Raw genomic sequence first — 15,093 nt, 5'->3', positions numbered from 1 at the left:
TGAGTATTAAATCTAAAGGTTTTAATTTTTATTACATTACCAAATCTTGCAAAATCATATTTGATAATGAATTAAAATGAAATTGCAACAACTCGTACATGAATGAAATATCATCACTTTGAATATTGCTATTACTAAAATCATAATTTTGAATATATTGGTTTGTAAATTCATTTCGTTGACAAGACGATGGTAATCCATTGACGTCGGCCTTTATCAACGCATATGCTGTATCAAATGTTTTTTGGTATGATTCCAACTTCTTTTGTTTTTCAACAATATACAAGTCGATACAATGTTGTAATTGTTTTAAACGATGTAAATCAACGTGAGATAATGTTATATAATTATTATTAGAATATAAAACAATAGTCGATTGGTTAACATTAACGGAATAGAAAAAGTTGTCAGCTATTTTAACACGTTTACATCGGGTATGTAAATTATCAATAATTGCGTTATAATTATTTTCACACATTAATGTACACCACTGATCTAGGTCTAACGTAACAATTTTTTTAGTTAATTTGCATTCTAATAATATAATAATTGAAATCTGTTTATTAATCAAAAGTCCAACTGTTACACTTTTCTTTCCAAAAGGACGGATATCGAACACTGATTTTGATACAACGACTGGTGGATTCATATTATATAACGATAAGTTCTTTGAAATTATAAAACGATTTTCAAATTAATATTTATACGATTATTTAAAAAAAAAAAAAAAAAAATGAATATAAACACTATGACAGTATAACTTAAACTAACAGTATTTTTTTGCTCACACATGTTATATACTAAAACTGAAGAGGTTAAAAAAGAAAAAAACGGAAAAAAATGTGAACGTATAGTTTAGTTGGATAGCGTGTCGAGGGTTATTTATCTACTTACGTATACCATTGAACCTGAAAATTAATCTTAACAAATTTAATTTAAACTAGACGCGTTATCCCACTAGACTATACGTTCACGAAATATTAAGATAAATATTAACATATTTAAATTGTTTCTTATAAAAACAGAAAAAAAAAATATATTAATAGAAAAAAATATTAAATTACAGTATCATATGTCTTAAATTCACAATCACATTGACATACATCGTTAATCTTTCCGTACTTATTTATTATATTTTCAACAAACTGATTTCCTTTTGATAATAATACGTATATACACTTTGGATTCCATCTTGTGTGTTCAATCCATGGAATATCATCTTTTTCCCAATTATGTAAGATGAGTCCACAGCAAAAACATTCGACAATATCTTTTTTCCCTGTATATTTAAAACCGCTTTCAGCTAATGAGTATTTATCTTGAGATGAAGTTAACGGGAATAAGTTGAATGTTTTCAATCTTGAAGAAAATGTTGTATATTCTGGGTATTTAGGATATGCATTATTTCGTACTAAAGAAACTAGTGAACAAAAATTGTTGCTAAAATTTTGAAAATTCATTTTTTGTAAAAATAAAGAACTTTTTAATAAGCAATAGGTCTTGATCGAATGATGGTTTAACACTAACTAAACTGAACTAGATTAGATTATTAATTTTAAAGTTTGAAAAAACTTTGTGTTAAACAAAAAAAATTGAGCACAAGATTAAAATTACAGTGTAACCAATATAAATAAACTGTTTTTAAAAATTACACGGAGACGAAAATGAGCTCAAGGGGGATATTCCCCCTTAAACTTTAAAAATCTCCCTGCCCAAAAGTGCTGTGAACATACAAATACATACTACTGATACGTCCGGCAAAGGGTACTAATATCGATCATTAATGTGTTGTTCACTAATAGACATTCTAATATCGTATAAGAAAGGGTATGCGACAGCGCCAAATACCCACCTAATGGCAGGAAATGTATCTTATTGTCAAACCGACGTTAGACGTGCTTATCCCCTAATGTCGAGACCGCGACGGTAAAGTTTCAGGATAATAATAGTTTTTGCCATATATTTAATTGAATATGAATAATATACCTACAATAATAGGTATTTTAATATCGTTAAGTAAATATCTGCGACATCCTGACGACCGGTAGGGCACATTATGAAGACATTTAATTGTGATTATTACTGCCATTGGAAATGTCTTTCAATATAAATCCTAATGTCAGGAAATATACGGGCCATTGTGGTCAAATGTCTCCTATTATGACGCATTCATCGATATTATTTGTGTACATATGACCAGTATTGTCAAACCTATTAATCATCGATAGAAATTACTATTTTACTAATGAATTTTTTATACTTAATCACATTTTTGTACGTTATTTTCTCACGTATGGATATAATGCTAATGATAATCAATGTTAATGATCATTTTAATAATATTATATCTAATGACAATTTCTTTACATTTTTTTTTGAATATTATTTCCCCCAAATATAGGAGGGAACTACGTTGTTTGAATATTTTATTTGATTATGCGCGCGAAAAATAATAACTGATACCATTTTATTTGATAACTGGTAAAAATATTTGTGATAACTGATAATGGTGATAAACGTTTTGGCTAAGAAAATGATAACTGATAACAAATGATAACTGGTGACATCTGACAGCAAAATTGTCCTCGGTTACGTAGTGGACCTGACAGAGTCTGGGCGGCGGTGGTGGGATAACTCTGGTTAAATAGATAAGAATAACTATCTCAAAGTATATGGCGGGGTGGTAGATCATATCTCACGGGAAGCGGTAAGTCCGGGTTCGATACCCGATCACTTATTTTGCAATTTTTTCACTATTTGTTGATTAACGTTCGATAACAAATGATTATATGATAACTGATAACAAATGATAACAGTGATGACTGATAAAGTATATGCCGCGCACGTACGCGATCGGCGGCGGCGGCGGCTTTGGGCGAGGGTGATGGTGAGGGGGTACGTCACATACGTAGCGGCAGCGGCGGCGGCTTTGGGCGAGGGTGAGAATGGTGAATTGGTGAGGGTGAGGTTTTTGAATCGGCTATTTAATCCTACTATAATCGTAAATTTGTTCAGTCGGTTTCAAAAAATCTTGAATTCCTTGCTTGGTTATGGTTGGTTGTTGTTGGATTATAATATTTGAACCTTAAAATAGTAATAATAATATTATTATTAATTTGTTTATGAATATTTTATCTAATAAATTTGTATATTGTGAAAAAAATAATACTTACGATGTTTTTCTTTGCTATGTCTGATGAAGTTATCTCTTCGCGTGAACACTTGTGAACAAATATTGCAAGAAATCTTATTGGAAACATTGTGTGAGTTGAAATGTCTGAGTAGACTACAGATTCTAGTAAAGGTTTTATCGCATACACTGCACGAAAACATGATTACGTTTATAACTCACGAAACAAGACTTTAACTTTCAGTGAAAAGATGAGTAATGAAATATAGTAAAATATATTTTACTTTAAATATCAGTGTGAAATGATTTTATCTAAGTGATTTACTAGCGCATATGTATAATATATAGTGATAGAACAGCGAACTATAATTTTTGTTAATAGTATAATTTTTAAAATACTTGTAAAATAACTGAGAAAACTTCTGAATTAGCACGACTTGTCACTTGAAGGGTAGTACACAGATTAATTTAATTTTGCTACTACTGTATGGCTAGTATTCATAAACAATACTCGGACATGTCTCTGCAGGTTTGTATCTAAAACGGCCTTGGTGACAGGGATGTGGTAGGTTAGTTATGGACAACGTATGTTTGAAAAGGTTTAATGTATGTATGTGTATGTGTTCATGTAGGTATGTATGTCTGTGGTTGGTTGTATGTGCGTGTATTGTGTGTGATTATGTATATATAATATGTACGTATGTGTTCATGTATGTATATTTGTATGTGTGCGTATGTGCGTGCGTGCGTGCTTGTGTGTGTAAATGTGTGTATGCATATATATGTTTGACTTGGATTAGAGATTTATATAATATTAGGTAAATGTGTGTATGGGTTAAGTTAAATGGATGGACGTGTGTACATGGTAATGCTTTAAATTTTAGGCAGGTCTAGAATATATTGTATAATAATTAGAACTGTATTTTTAACAATAATCGGATATTCATATGAACTGTTCTTTTGTTTAGACGATGAAGGGACCGATGTTAAGTCCGCCGACGGCGATTCAGTGTCGATTGATGACCAGGGTGTAGTGGCGGGGATATTAGGATGTAGGTCAGAATATATTATGTTAGAACCGTATGTGATTGTGGTCATTAAGATCTCTGGTAACGAAAAAAAAAAAATTGAAATAATATTTAATTGATAACAATAAGTAATAGATAACGCTGGGTTTGACGACGGCGGCGGGTTAGATTAGGTTAGTTAATATGTGTTGCAGATTGCTTATACTAATTAATACAAATTTTGGAGGTGTTTGGGAGGTGCATGAGTAGTTGTTGCCTATAAAAAAGTCATATGATTTTACATGTAAATTTAAGGGGGGAGGTGATCAAGAACTGTCTTCTTATTACTACTTTGGTATAACTGATATTCCAGCTTTTTGATACTTAGCTATCATATTATTACGATATGTCATTAACTCCTCGTCCTGTTGCTGCAATAAGTTTAAGTGTGCATTATATTGTTCTAGATCTACCTGTTTGTTAGCTCTAGTAGCTGCTCTATTGTTTTCCTTTATAAATAAGATAAAATAATTAATTTAGTATTAAATATTAAATCGACTTTGTAACGCCACACTTACACATTGTAAGTAGAGATTCTTCCTAAAACTATTCATCTCCCTGGCTTTTTCTTGTCTTCTTGACTCATCAAGTGAGCGTAAGGCCTCAGTCTCTCGTAAACACCTCTCCATTTCCCACTTTTGACTCAGGGTCAAACGATTTTTTTCCTTTTCAATTTGTTCATCCAAGATTTTTTTATAATCTTCAAAATCTTTTTTTCTCTTTTTTATCAAATGGTTTTTTTATGAGTTCTTCTTTTTGATACCTAAACAATTATTTATAGATCCTGTTACCAAAAAAAAATATAAATAGTTAAAAAATTAACAAATTTTCAACTTTTGCTCTTTTTCTTCGATGGCCTTCTGGAATTCAACATCTTTTCTATCCAGATTTTTGTTTTCAGTTTCAAACTTTTTCTCTGATGTTTGTCTTCTTTTTAAAATCTACAAACAAATTTTAATTTAAAAAAAAACTGTGTTATGAATTTATATACATTTACTTCTAATTCTTTCAGTTTTATTTTTTTAGCTAATTTCTTTTTTGCTTCGGCCATAATTGAAATTTGTAAATTTTCTTCTTTATCTTGTGATTGACGTCGTTTCATTTTTTCAGTCACAAGTTTTCTATTCTCGTTTAATTGGTTTATTACATTTTTTCTTACTGCTAAAGTCTTAAACATTAAAGTCATTCCAATTAAATACATATGATAAAAACAATTTACACAATCTATAACCTTAGCTTTTTTATTTTCATTGTCTTCCTTAATTTCATTCGCAATTCTTTGTAATTCAGATTTGCCCTCTTCTTTTAATTTAATGTCATCATCACGCTTTTTATTTTCTCGTTCTTTCAATCTAATTAGATCATGATAAATAATAATAACTTAAAATTTAATCCTAATGAGTATATTTTTTATTTTTTTTTTTATTGCTTACTTAATTTAGGTTTTAAAATATGTATCTATATTGTATTAAAAATTATTTTTTTATTAATAATTTATATTTTGATTTGTTTAAATATATTTTTTAATTTTGTTTTAAATTGTATTATCAAATAAGAATAATTAATATTTGTTAATCTATACATAGGTATACGTTAAATTTATTATTTTAAATAATTAAAATAAAATTATTTAAATGTTTTATCTCACTCTTTTTGGAAGTTAATAGCATTAACTTTTTTCGTTTCAGCTTGCTTTAATTTTTGTTCCCATCGGTCTCTCTTATATTGTTCAGCATCTAAATTTTGTTTTATTTTTAATAAACGATTTGCTTCCAGTTCTTTTGCTTTTTTCTGCCTTATTGAATTCAATTTGTATATCTCTTTCTCTGAGCACCTTCAATAATAAGACCCCCATTATAACATATTACATACATTTAACGGTATAACAATAACATTATTGAAAGTTATTACTAGAATAATTTGAGTTGGAGAACCTGATACAACATTAAAAAAATCTAATATTTTATATGTTACAGATATTTATAGCATCTATAATTTGTATATATGTGTACCGTTCTCAACTAGGTACCAAGTCTAGCTAATATAGATATTCTGATATTATACTACAGCTTAAGCAGTTCTAAAGGCTAGTGTTTTAAACATGTATGTATTATTATAAATACATAATCGCATAAGATGAATACTGAATAATAATATTTATGTTCACCTTATAATTAAAGGTATCATATTCATCACTTCATTGATACATATGTATATAACATAAACTGATATTTATTTCTGTAATACCCAAGTAATAATATTACAACTATAAGTGCAAACCGTACTTCTATCTTGTGGACTGCTCTAGTTATCGCTTTTATTGAATCTCTATCTGACCATTTTTGCAACCTTGCCTTCTCTACAATAGCATTTCTACGCTTCAAAATCTCATGTAACATAATTTCGTCTTTTTGTTGTTGTTTGGCTTCATTAATGGCTATTAATTCTTGTTTATTTTCAAATTCTTTCTTTCGTTGGTTCTAAGAAAAAATTAAGTTGATAATATTTTTGTTTATGCTATTATAATAATATCTAACCAAGTAAAGATTGTAAATCATATTTTAATATAATATATTATATATTTGTTACTTGTACGTTTTACCCGTTTCGTTATAGCCTATATAATATACCTATTTGATTTTATGTTAAACTTAATTATGTCATTGTGACTAAGTACTAGATATAAGTATAGAGTGGTCCATGCGAATAGGGACAAAAGTAGACGTGGTTTTCTAAACTTTGAATGTGAGTAAAAACGTCTAAATAAGCTCATTCGATCTGTTAGATAATCCCCTTTAGTTTTCACTATCTATGTCGCAGTGGAGTGTCGTTCATTGTGTGTTTGCGTACAACGCGTTTATGAATAACAATGAATTGATAGTTAATGTGCAACAGGCATTCAAACTTCACGTCGCGGTGCTGTTTCTAATGGCAAAACAATTTTAAGGTAGGTCGATAATTTTCGAACAACGAGGACAGTAAATAAATAAAAACCAACTGGTCCCAAACGGGAATAGCACCAAGACGTGAAGTCTGAATATCCGCTACACCTTAACTACACTTACTGGATTCGTTGTTTTTCACAAACGCGTCGTACGCAACGCACGGTCAACGACACTCCACTAGTTGCGACTTATGAAAACTAAACGCAATTATATCGGACAGATCAAATGAGCTTATCTAAAATTCTAAACCTTCCTACTCACATTCAACGTTGAGAAAACTCTGTCTACTTTTGTCCCTATTCCCGTGGCCCCACCCTGTATTAATTATACTGCAAGTTAATACTTAATACTAATAATATTTAAAATGATATATTATTTTATTATTTTTTGTAAGTAAAAAATAAAAATAGTACTTTCCTACATGAAATTATAAACTGTGAAGCGTTTACAAACAATAATACTCGTACAAATACGGTTGTGTCAAAAAATCAATTTAAAACACGCATATTTAATACATTTTACAGGATTTCATAAATATTTATTTACGTACTGTTACAGTGGCGTCCCACGATTCAGTAATGGCATTGGATGTAGCTTTCCGTTCTTCTCTTAATCGCTTTGTCAGCTCAACCGTAGCTCTTTCGTCATCCTTTTTAGTCAAAACTTTTTTTAGTCGTGTCCATTCATTATTTGGTATTAAAAGAGCATGTTTTCTTGAATTATTATTATCTCTCACAGTTATAACTCTCATTTTATTTTTCATCTTACAAAAAAAAAAAAAAATATATAAATGATAAAAGTCAATTGTTAAAATAAATAATACTTAATATATATGTTATGAATCTATAAAGACAAAGTTTGTTTCCAACGTCACCAGAAAATACATAACATTTTAAATTTCGATAAATACATTTTATAGATTCCAAGGAGAGTAATGAATATAATATTCTTAAGATATAATTAATAAATTTAAAGCTATGAGCCTAGTATTTGGTGTAATGTTGTTATTTTAAGAATTTTATTATTATTTTGAGATTAGGTATTTTAAGAAGACTATTTATTTTTTAAAAATAAATAAATAATTTTTAAAATCTGTTTTATTATACATTGTTTTCTTTTGATATGGTACCTATTATAATTCATCTAATAATTTATTTACGAGCAAAGCAAGTGACTTTTTTATATGCGGGCCCCTTTTTAAAATTTCCCGGTAGTCCAAAAATGGTTTATTCCGTATCCGTTCGTGTAAATAGTAGGTTTTAGGTATATATTTAATGCTTAAGATTTTTAAATTAAAAACAAAAAAACATTATTGGGATAGTGTATAGTATTTTCAACAATAAATAATAGTTGATATTTTAATGTTTAAATTAAAAAAAAAAAAAAAAATTATTTATTTGAATTTAAACAAAACGTTGATTCGTTCAATTATTGAAGTTTAAATATATATGTTTATTGTTCACGTGAAATAGGTATATGATGCATTTTTACAAATGAACATTGTACACTCTATTGTCAAATATCTGAAATAATTAATTTTTTCAGACGTGAATCATCAGAAAAATGGCGGAATATACGTGATTGTTTTGTAAGGGCCCGCAAAGTGAACGAGACCAAAAGCGGTTCTGCGATAAATAAAATATCCCTACGTTTTCTAAGAGTGACTTTTATTGTTAAAAAGATACGGTATCGGTTAATTCCTCAACTTCGAATATTACTTAAAATACAAAAAGAAATAATGAAGATAAAATCGTAGAGGTTGAACATACATACAGCTGCTCGTCCTTTCAATTCCTCGTGGGCACCAAAATGCAACAAAAACAATAAAAATGATGACATTGATACAAATTTAATAGAGATTTTAAACATCAATTTAAGAACAAAAAATGTAGAAAACGACTAAGATCGTCTTTTTTGTGTTTCTGGTAAACGACTTTAAAAAAATACCAGAAAATTTATGCATGTAAACGAAATTGAACGTTTTAAAGATCTTTCAAGACGTTCATATTAATATATTATGTCAAATTCTCCATGTACATGCGGGACTGGAATACTCGGAATAATCCATATCGTGGACATGATTTGTCACGGAGAAGACACCATTCTTACAACCACAATCCTATGTAAATAACTCAATACAGGTGCTCTTACCTTTCTCATCTGTGGATTCAACGGCCACACACGAGTCTCACGAAAGTGAAACTTCTTATATAGACTTTTTCAATTCAATTCAATAAAATGATGATATATCAATAATAATTATAAATTATAATGATATAAAAGTACATATTGTATTAGTGATATACTGATATATCTATTAATATTGTGTGAGTGTGTCTATTTTCTTTTCTAATTACTCGTATGATTAGCGATTAGCTATAAATTATAACATTTTACAGATTATAAAGATGAGTTGTTTTTTTTTATTTTACCGCAGTACATAGGCGTGACTACGGGGGCAGCAGGGGCAGCTTGTGCTGCCCCTGTAATATCTAAAAAGGTCGATGATTTGCACTTAATTTATGAAATGAAAAATATTATAATATTATTTCAATTAGATATTTTATATTGTTTTTCCTTTACTAAAAATGCAATATTTGTATATAACTATAACATATTAACATATTATTCTAATATAAAAAGAATCGTAAACTGTAATCAGTTCATATTATATTGTTTAAACCAATGACCCAGTGGGCCGGATGGGACTGCTTGCGCATTACTTCTTCCGAGGAATTACAGGTTTGGAGCGTATAGATATAAAAATAAAACTAATCGTAATGTGTGTAAAAATAAAATTATTAGAATGCATTAATAGAGGTATATTGAAAATTCCTATGTATAATATTTTCGATAGAATTAACAAACACTACAGGACACAGATATAATATTTTATGTCCGCGACAAACACTGAAACCACGCATCGCACACACGTATAATATTATTTCATGCTCATACATAATAATATTATTTAGTATTTCTGTTATTTATTTCGCTGAGTAGTATTAATGTAATTTAAACTTTAAAGTTATAAATTTATTGTAATCATTATACTCGTATACTCGTATAGCCGTATCATGGATGTTTTTAAAAATAATAAAAAACAATTGGGAGGAGCTGCTAAAGATCGAAATAAAAAAAAAAATTAAATTAATAGAGGCAGCTAAATTGGCTATTATAAAAAATAAATTAAGAAGCACTATGGGGCAAGAGCGACTTAACGCATTGCTATTTTTATTCATTGAGCAAAAATTAGTATCTGACATATAGATGACATTATTGATGAATTTAAAACTTTTTCACAAAAAAGAAGACTTGCTCTTTAATAATAATATATATGTTATATGTATATATGCATATTGTATAAATATATTCCTTGTAAATTTTTAATGTCCTGCACTCCTGCGTTATATTAATAATATAATAAATGGCTTAGTTTTATAAATAGTTTTATAAAATAATTTTCTAATAATTATTATATATGTATAAATATGTACAATAATATTATATTATAAATTATAATTATTATATTAATAACACTTATCCCAAATAATTTTATGATCAAGAGTCTAGACCATTTAATTATTATGATTGTTAAGGAAAATTTGAATATAAAAAAAAAAATTTGGGCCGTTTAGTTAATATGCTGCCTCTGTAAATGAAGTCTAGTCACGCCTATGCCGCAGTACAATAGTAAGCTTTTCCCCAAACTAAATACTTTTTAAGAATCATGTATTTTCTCTTGTTATGAATGTTCTTAAAATATACCCAACAATTCTTCGAATGATTTTTAACTTATTCTCGATAAAAGGTTTTTATTTATTATGTTTTTAGATATGTACTTTCATTTTTTTTTTTAATAAAGATCGGCATATTTATAACACTTAAATTTTGACTATTTTTTTCTGACCCTTCGTTAGTTTTCCAATATCATTCCATTTTCCAATTTTCTTTACAATATCAAAATCATAATAAAAAAATTAAGCAGTCCATAAAAAAATTAGAATATTAAACAATTATTTCCGAAATAAGCGATAGGTACGTAGAACGTATATGGTATATCTATTAAGACAGGTATCTATTTCCAAATCTATTTACAAATATACGAAAACATATTTATTTATATTGAATATAACAATAACATTATTGACTAGAATAACCTACGGTGTCTTGGAAAAATCATCATGTATACGTATTATAAATGAAATATAAATACTTACATTATAATAATTTTGTTTTCACGTCGAATAAATTAGATGCACAATTAATATTAATCTATGAATATCTAAGTTCTTGTCAAGCAGACGATTTATATTATTTGTTTCACTGAGAACTGTTCAGGATACCTAAATTGGCTAAATTACATAATATTTCATAAACTTTTAATAAAATAGTAGGTACCTAGATACTGCATAGACGCATAGTACGTAATTTAATATTCTATTCACTATTCACACGTTGTCAACAAAAATTTAAATACCTAAAATATCCAATATCCAGACACCATTTATGTGTTTAAATTTTCCTGTTTAAAATTTTTCTTTTGCTATGCAATAAATCTTAATGTACTTATACAATTTAAAGATCATACACATAAAAAAAAAAAAAATATTATAAATATAATCTATTTACTATTAAAAAATATTTTGAGCTTCTTATAACCATGTTATAACACAATACCCACCGGTGAGTTCTTCTGATAACATTCTTATTTCTTATCAATTCTTATCAATTACAATTTACAATAGTTAAAAACTTAAAACAGTTGAAACTCAAAATCGAAATTTAAACGGTTCTCTTAGAGCTCCTATGTTTAAATTTAAAATCTATACTAAGATTAATTCATCTACCTATTCCGGGAACAGTTATAATTCGAAATTTTATATATTTCCGAACACACTTGGTTCATCACTTATTGCAATTGAGTAAGTACGACAAAAATTCTGTGACACTAAACAAAACATTATTTTATAGAACTACTTATATGTTGTCTCTTTACTAATACACGTCTTACCAAAGAAAAAAAAAATGTTCAGCAGTTTCAATATTGTGTGTTTGGCTTAATATTAGGGTGAAATAATCAATCGTCAAACTCAAAGGCAAAAACATCATCAACAGTGTTCTCTCGTCAGTATATGGGTATGCAAAATATTAATTTTTAAAAATGGTTAAAATTCACTTAAAACCAACTAAAGAACATAGATAATGTTTTTATCTCTAAATTAGATTATGGGTTATTTTATTGTAATATTTAAACTAAACACCAAAAAAAACCAAATTGAAATTCTTAAACATATATTTTGGTATATTATGTGTTAGTGAAATGAAAAAAAAAAAACATCCAATTATAACATCTTTTAAATATTTACTTTTGTCCAAATACTCTGATTTATAATGATAATAGAATTTCCTAATTCACAAATAATTAGGTACCTAGTGAGATTATTTTAAAATATTTTTTACTATAATACAATAAAATTATTGCTATTATGCACTGTTATCTGTTAGATAACCATAGTATTACTGTAGTGTTACATAAATTAGTCTTTATACAAATTTTGTATAGTTGAAAATAAATTAAATTTAAACAACACTTGTATTATCACTAAAAAACAGTTAATTTTACTAATTTCTAGGTAATTAAAAAAAAAAAAAATGTCAGAATTTGAGTACTCCAGTTCAAGTAGTAATGAAGAGAACAGCGATGAAGAAGAGATGGTTTTCCCAATTACGTCTAGACAGAAGAAAAGTGCCTTGAACAATGTCAAAGTTTCAAAAGAACTGCGTACTCACTATTCAAATTTATTCATCGATTCTTTTAGCTTAATTGATATGTTTATCAAATGTAAAACATTAAAATACAGTTCGTTTTTAGAAAGTTTTAGTTCTTCAAAATTTCATGAAATCTATGCTAAGCCCAATAGAGAAGGGAAACACACATTTGTATCTCCACATTATTACATCACAACCACACAGGATTGTCTTGCAGTAGCTAGCAAATTTTTGAGATCTAAATCGACAGAAGCACGCATAGGTGCCGTTTACTTATTGTACACAATTTATAAGACACAGCCATTTAAACAATATCTGGTCAATATAAAAATGGTACCTAAAGACTATTATAATACAAAAGAATTGGTCAATAATTATCTTAATGAAGGTTTACTAGACCCATCCTACTGTTTTTACCAACTGGATATTAAAAGAAAAATAACAATTACAGCTACTGCTATTAATCCTTGCTTAGAAGTGAGTATAGACAATTTTTTATCTATATTTGATATGACAAAACCTTAATCTATTTAATTAAATTATTTTTTAGGCCAACTATCCAAGAGCTGAGGTCCGCAAATTTATGGGCCGTGTCGCAGACCATTATTTTAAGACTCAATATGAAGAGCGTAAAAATTTAGATCTATTGAATAAACTAGAACTGATGGAGGATCAAATCCGTCATGAATTAACATACATAAACAAATTGAGTAATATGTCTTTGGGTCGTGATGCTACTCCAGATTATAAGCCAGAACTCTCCAGAGTGATAGTAGAAATAAATGCTGCTAAAAATGTTACTACTGCCAAACAACAAAACGATGACATTGATTGTCCGAAAAAACCCCGTTATAAAAATACTAATTTCAGAGCGTTCCCAGGTAAAAATGAAGATGTTTTAGAGGATATGATTGAATTTTCAGAACCATCAGTCCTTGATAAGAATGTCGATAACTGTCATCCAAAAAAGAAATTAAAGCTGTCCAAAAAGCAAATAAGTAATAATATTTAAAAATGTTTTTTTATTAAATAATGGTATATAAATACATAATTAATAATTAACTACCATGTTTATAAATACAGAAAATCATATAAAAAAAGAAGAACCACAGGATACTTCGTTACCATTGCCGAAATTAAGTACTATCCTAGATTCAGATTCATCTTGTCCCAGTATGAATAGTGACGAAGATGATTATTATGGAAACAGATATAATAAAATGATCTGGAATATTCTTGAAGGACAAGATATTAATGGTGAGTGACACAAACAACTTAAAACTTTTTTTTTTGTTACATTAATACTGTATAAATTATGTAACTCAACTATCACTCATAACATATACGTCATATAAGTATAATTTTCACTGATATATTTTTATTTTTTTATTGTTTAGAAGTTGTTGATCATTGAACTATCAACCAAGGTGAAGACATCTAAACGTAAATTTGTTATTAATTTTAAATAATGATTTAATTGCATATTTTAACTATTTGTTAATTATGTATTATTTTTATAGCATCTAAACCTGTTAATAGGTAAATGAAAATTAAACTGTGATATTTTATAGTATGGTAAATAATAATATATTAGCTATTATTCCTCAGTTCTATTTTGAGTAGTCATCACAGGATAATCATCTTTCAGCCCATTTATTTATACTTTTTGTAAACTACATTATGTTTATATATTAAATATTTATTATTTAGATGATTTTAAATTGTAATATTAACATTTAAGAAGATTGTCATTTGTTTCAAAATAACATTTATAGCAATGGCTAATAAAGTATGAATATAATTAAATAATAAATAGTAAATACTAATATTACTTAATCAGTTTATTCGAGTAGCTTACCAGTTCAATATAGAGTATATTGTTATTATTATTCCTATTTTCTACATAAACATGTTAATCAAAAACCTACTTGTATCTTGCTTTAATTCATTTCAAAATTTAAAATATGAATAGAAAAATATAAATATTACTGCATAGATAACAACATAACTTAGGGATTATAATTACAATTCTAATATTATAAAATAAATACTAAATATTAAACATTTAGGTAGTTTAAATGATAATTTATTTTCATATTATATAATGTTAAACAATGAATTCTGTAAATGTTACTGAAGGTACTCATTATACTCTTCAAGACATTATCAATAATAAATA

At 27.7% G+C, this 15,093-nt stretch overlaps 4 protein-coding genes across 5 annotated transcripts; 1 reads left to right on the top strand and 3 right to left on the bottom strand.

The window, feature by feature from the left end:
* Positions 1 to 742: 742 nt before the first annotated feature.
* On the bottom strand, positions 743 to 1,742 carry LOC112594694 (death-associated inhibitor of apoptosis 1-like). The gene has a single exon (XM_025339640.1). It carries the CDS (start codon positions 1,458 to 1,460, stop codon positions 1,056 to 1,058), a length of 405 nt encoding a protein of 134 aa, XP_025195425.1. The 5' UTR covers positions 1,461 to 1,742; the 3' UTR covers positions 743 to 1,055.
* Positions 1,743 to 2,980: 1,238 nt separating this feature from the next.
* LOC112594736 (transcriptional regulator of yeast form adherence 4-like) lies at positions 2,981 to 3,333 on the bottom strand. Its single transcript, XM_025339691.1, has 2 exons — positions 3,174 to 3,333; positions 2,981 to 3,084 (listed from the first exon to the last, which is right to left on the bottom strand). The coding sequence occupies exons 1-2, from the start codon at positions 3,331 to 3,333 to the stop codon at positions 2,981 to 2,983; spliced, it is 264 nt and encodes an 87-aa protein (XP_025195476.1).
* Positions 3,334 to 4,484: 1,151 nt separating this feature from the next.
* Positions 4,485 to 7,893, bottom strand: LOC112594735 (coiled-coil domain-containing protein 173-like). The gene is given in 10 exon segments (XM_025339690.1): positions 4,485 to 4,646; positions 4,716 to 4,931; positions 4,933 to 4,960; positions 5,032 to 5,138; positions 5,195 to 5,365; positions 5,429 to 5,549; positions 5,846 to 5,985; positions 5,987 to 6,031; positions 6,483 to 6,677; positions 7,693 to 7,893. Coding segments are annotated over 10 exon segments (1,386 nt in total).
* Positions 7,894 to 11,897: 4,004 nt separating this feature from the next.
* On the top strand, positions 11,898 to 14,435 carry LOC112594647. Of its 2 annotated transcripts, XM_025339552.1 has the most exons (6): positions 11,898 to 12,067; positions 12,213 to 12,281; positions 12,779 to 13,391; positions 13,465 to 13,912; positions 13,998 to 14,171; positions 14,312 to 14,435. In XM_025339552.1, the coding sequence occupies exons 3-6, from the start codon at positions 12,798 to 12,800 to the stop codon at positions 14,326 to 14,328; spliced, it is 1,233 nt and encodes a 410-aa protein (XP_025195337.1). In that variant the 5' UTR covers positions 11,898 to 12,067; positions 12,213 to 12,281; positions 12,779 to 12,797; the 3' UTR covers positions 14,329 to 14,435. The 2 variants fall into 2 exon arrangements, with proteins under 2 accessions (XP_025195337.1, XP_025195338.1); XM_025339553.1 differs by lacking the exon at positions 12,213 to 12,281.
* Positions 14,436 to 15,093: the final 658 nt, after the last annotated feature.

This window comes from Melanaphis sacchari, unplaced genomic scaffold (assembly GCF_002803265.2).
Source record: "Melanaphis sacchari strain LSU unplaced genomic scaffold, SCAv2.0 Contig23_pilon_pilon, whole genome shotgun sequence".
In the NCBI taxonomy this organism is placed as follows: domain Eukaryota; kingdom Metazoa; phylum Arthropoda; class Insecta; order Hemiptera; family Aphididae; genus Melanaphis; species Melanaphis sacchari.
Note: the sequence above shows the minus strand (reverse complement) of the source record. Positions and strands in the feature narration are given on the sequence as shown.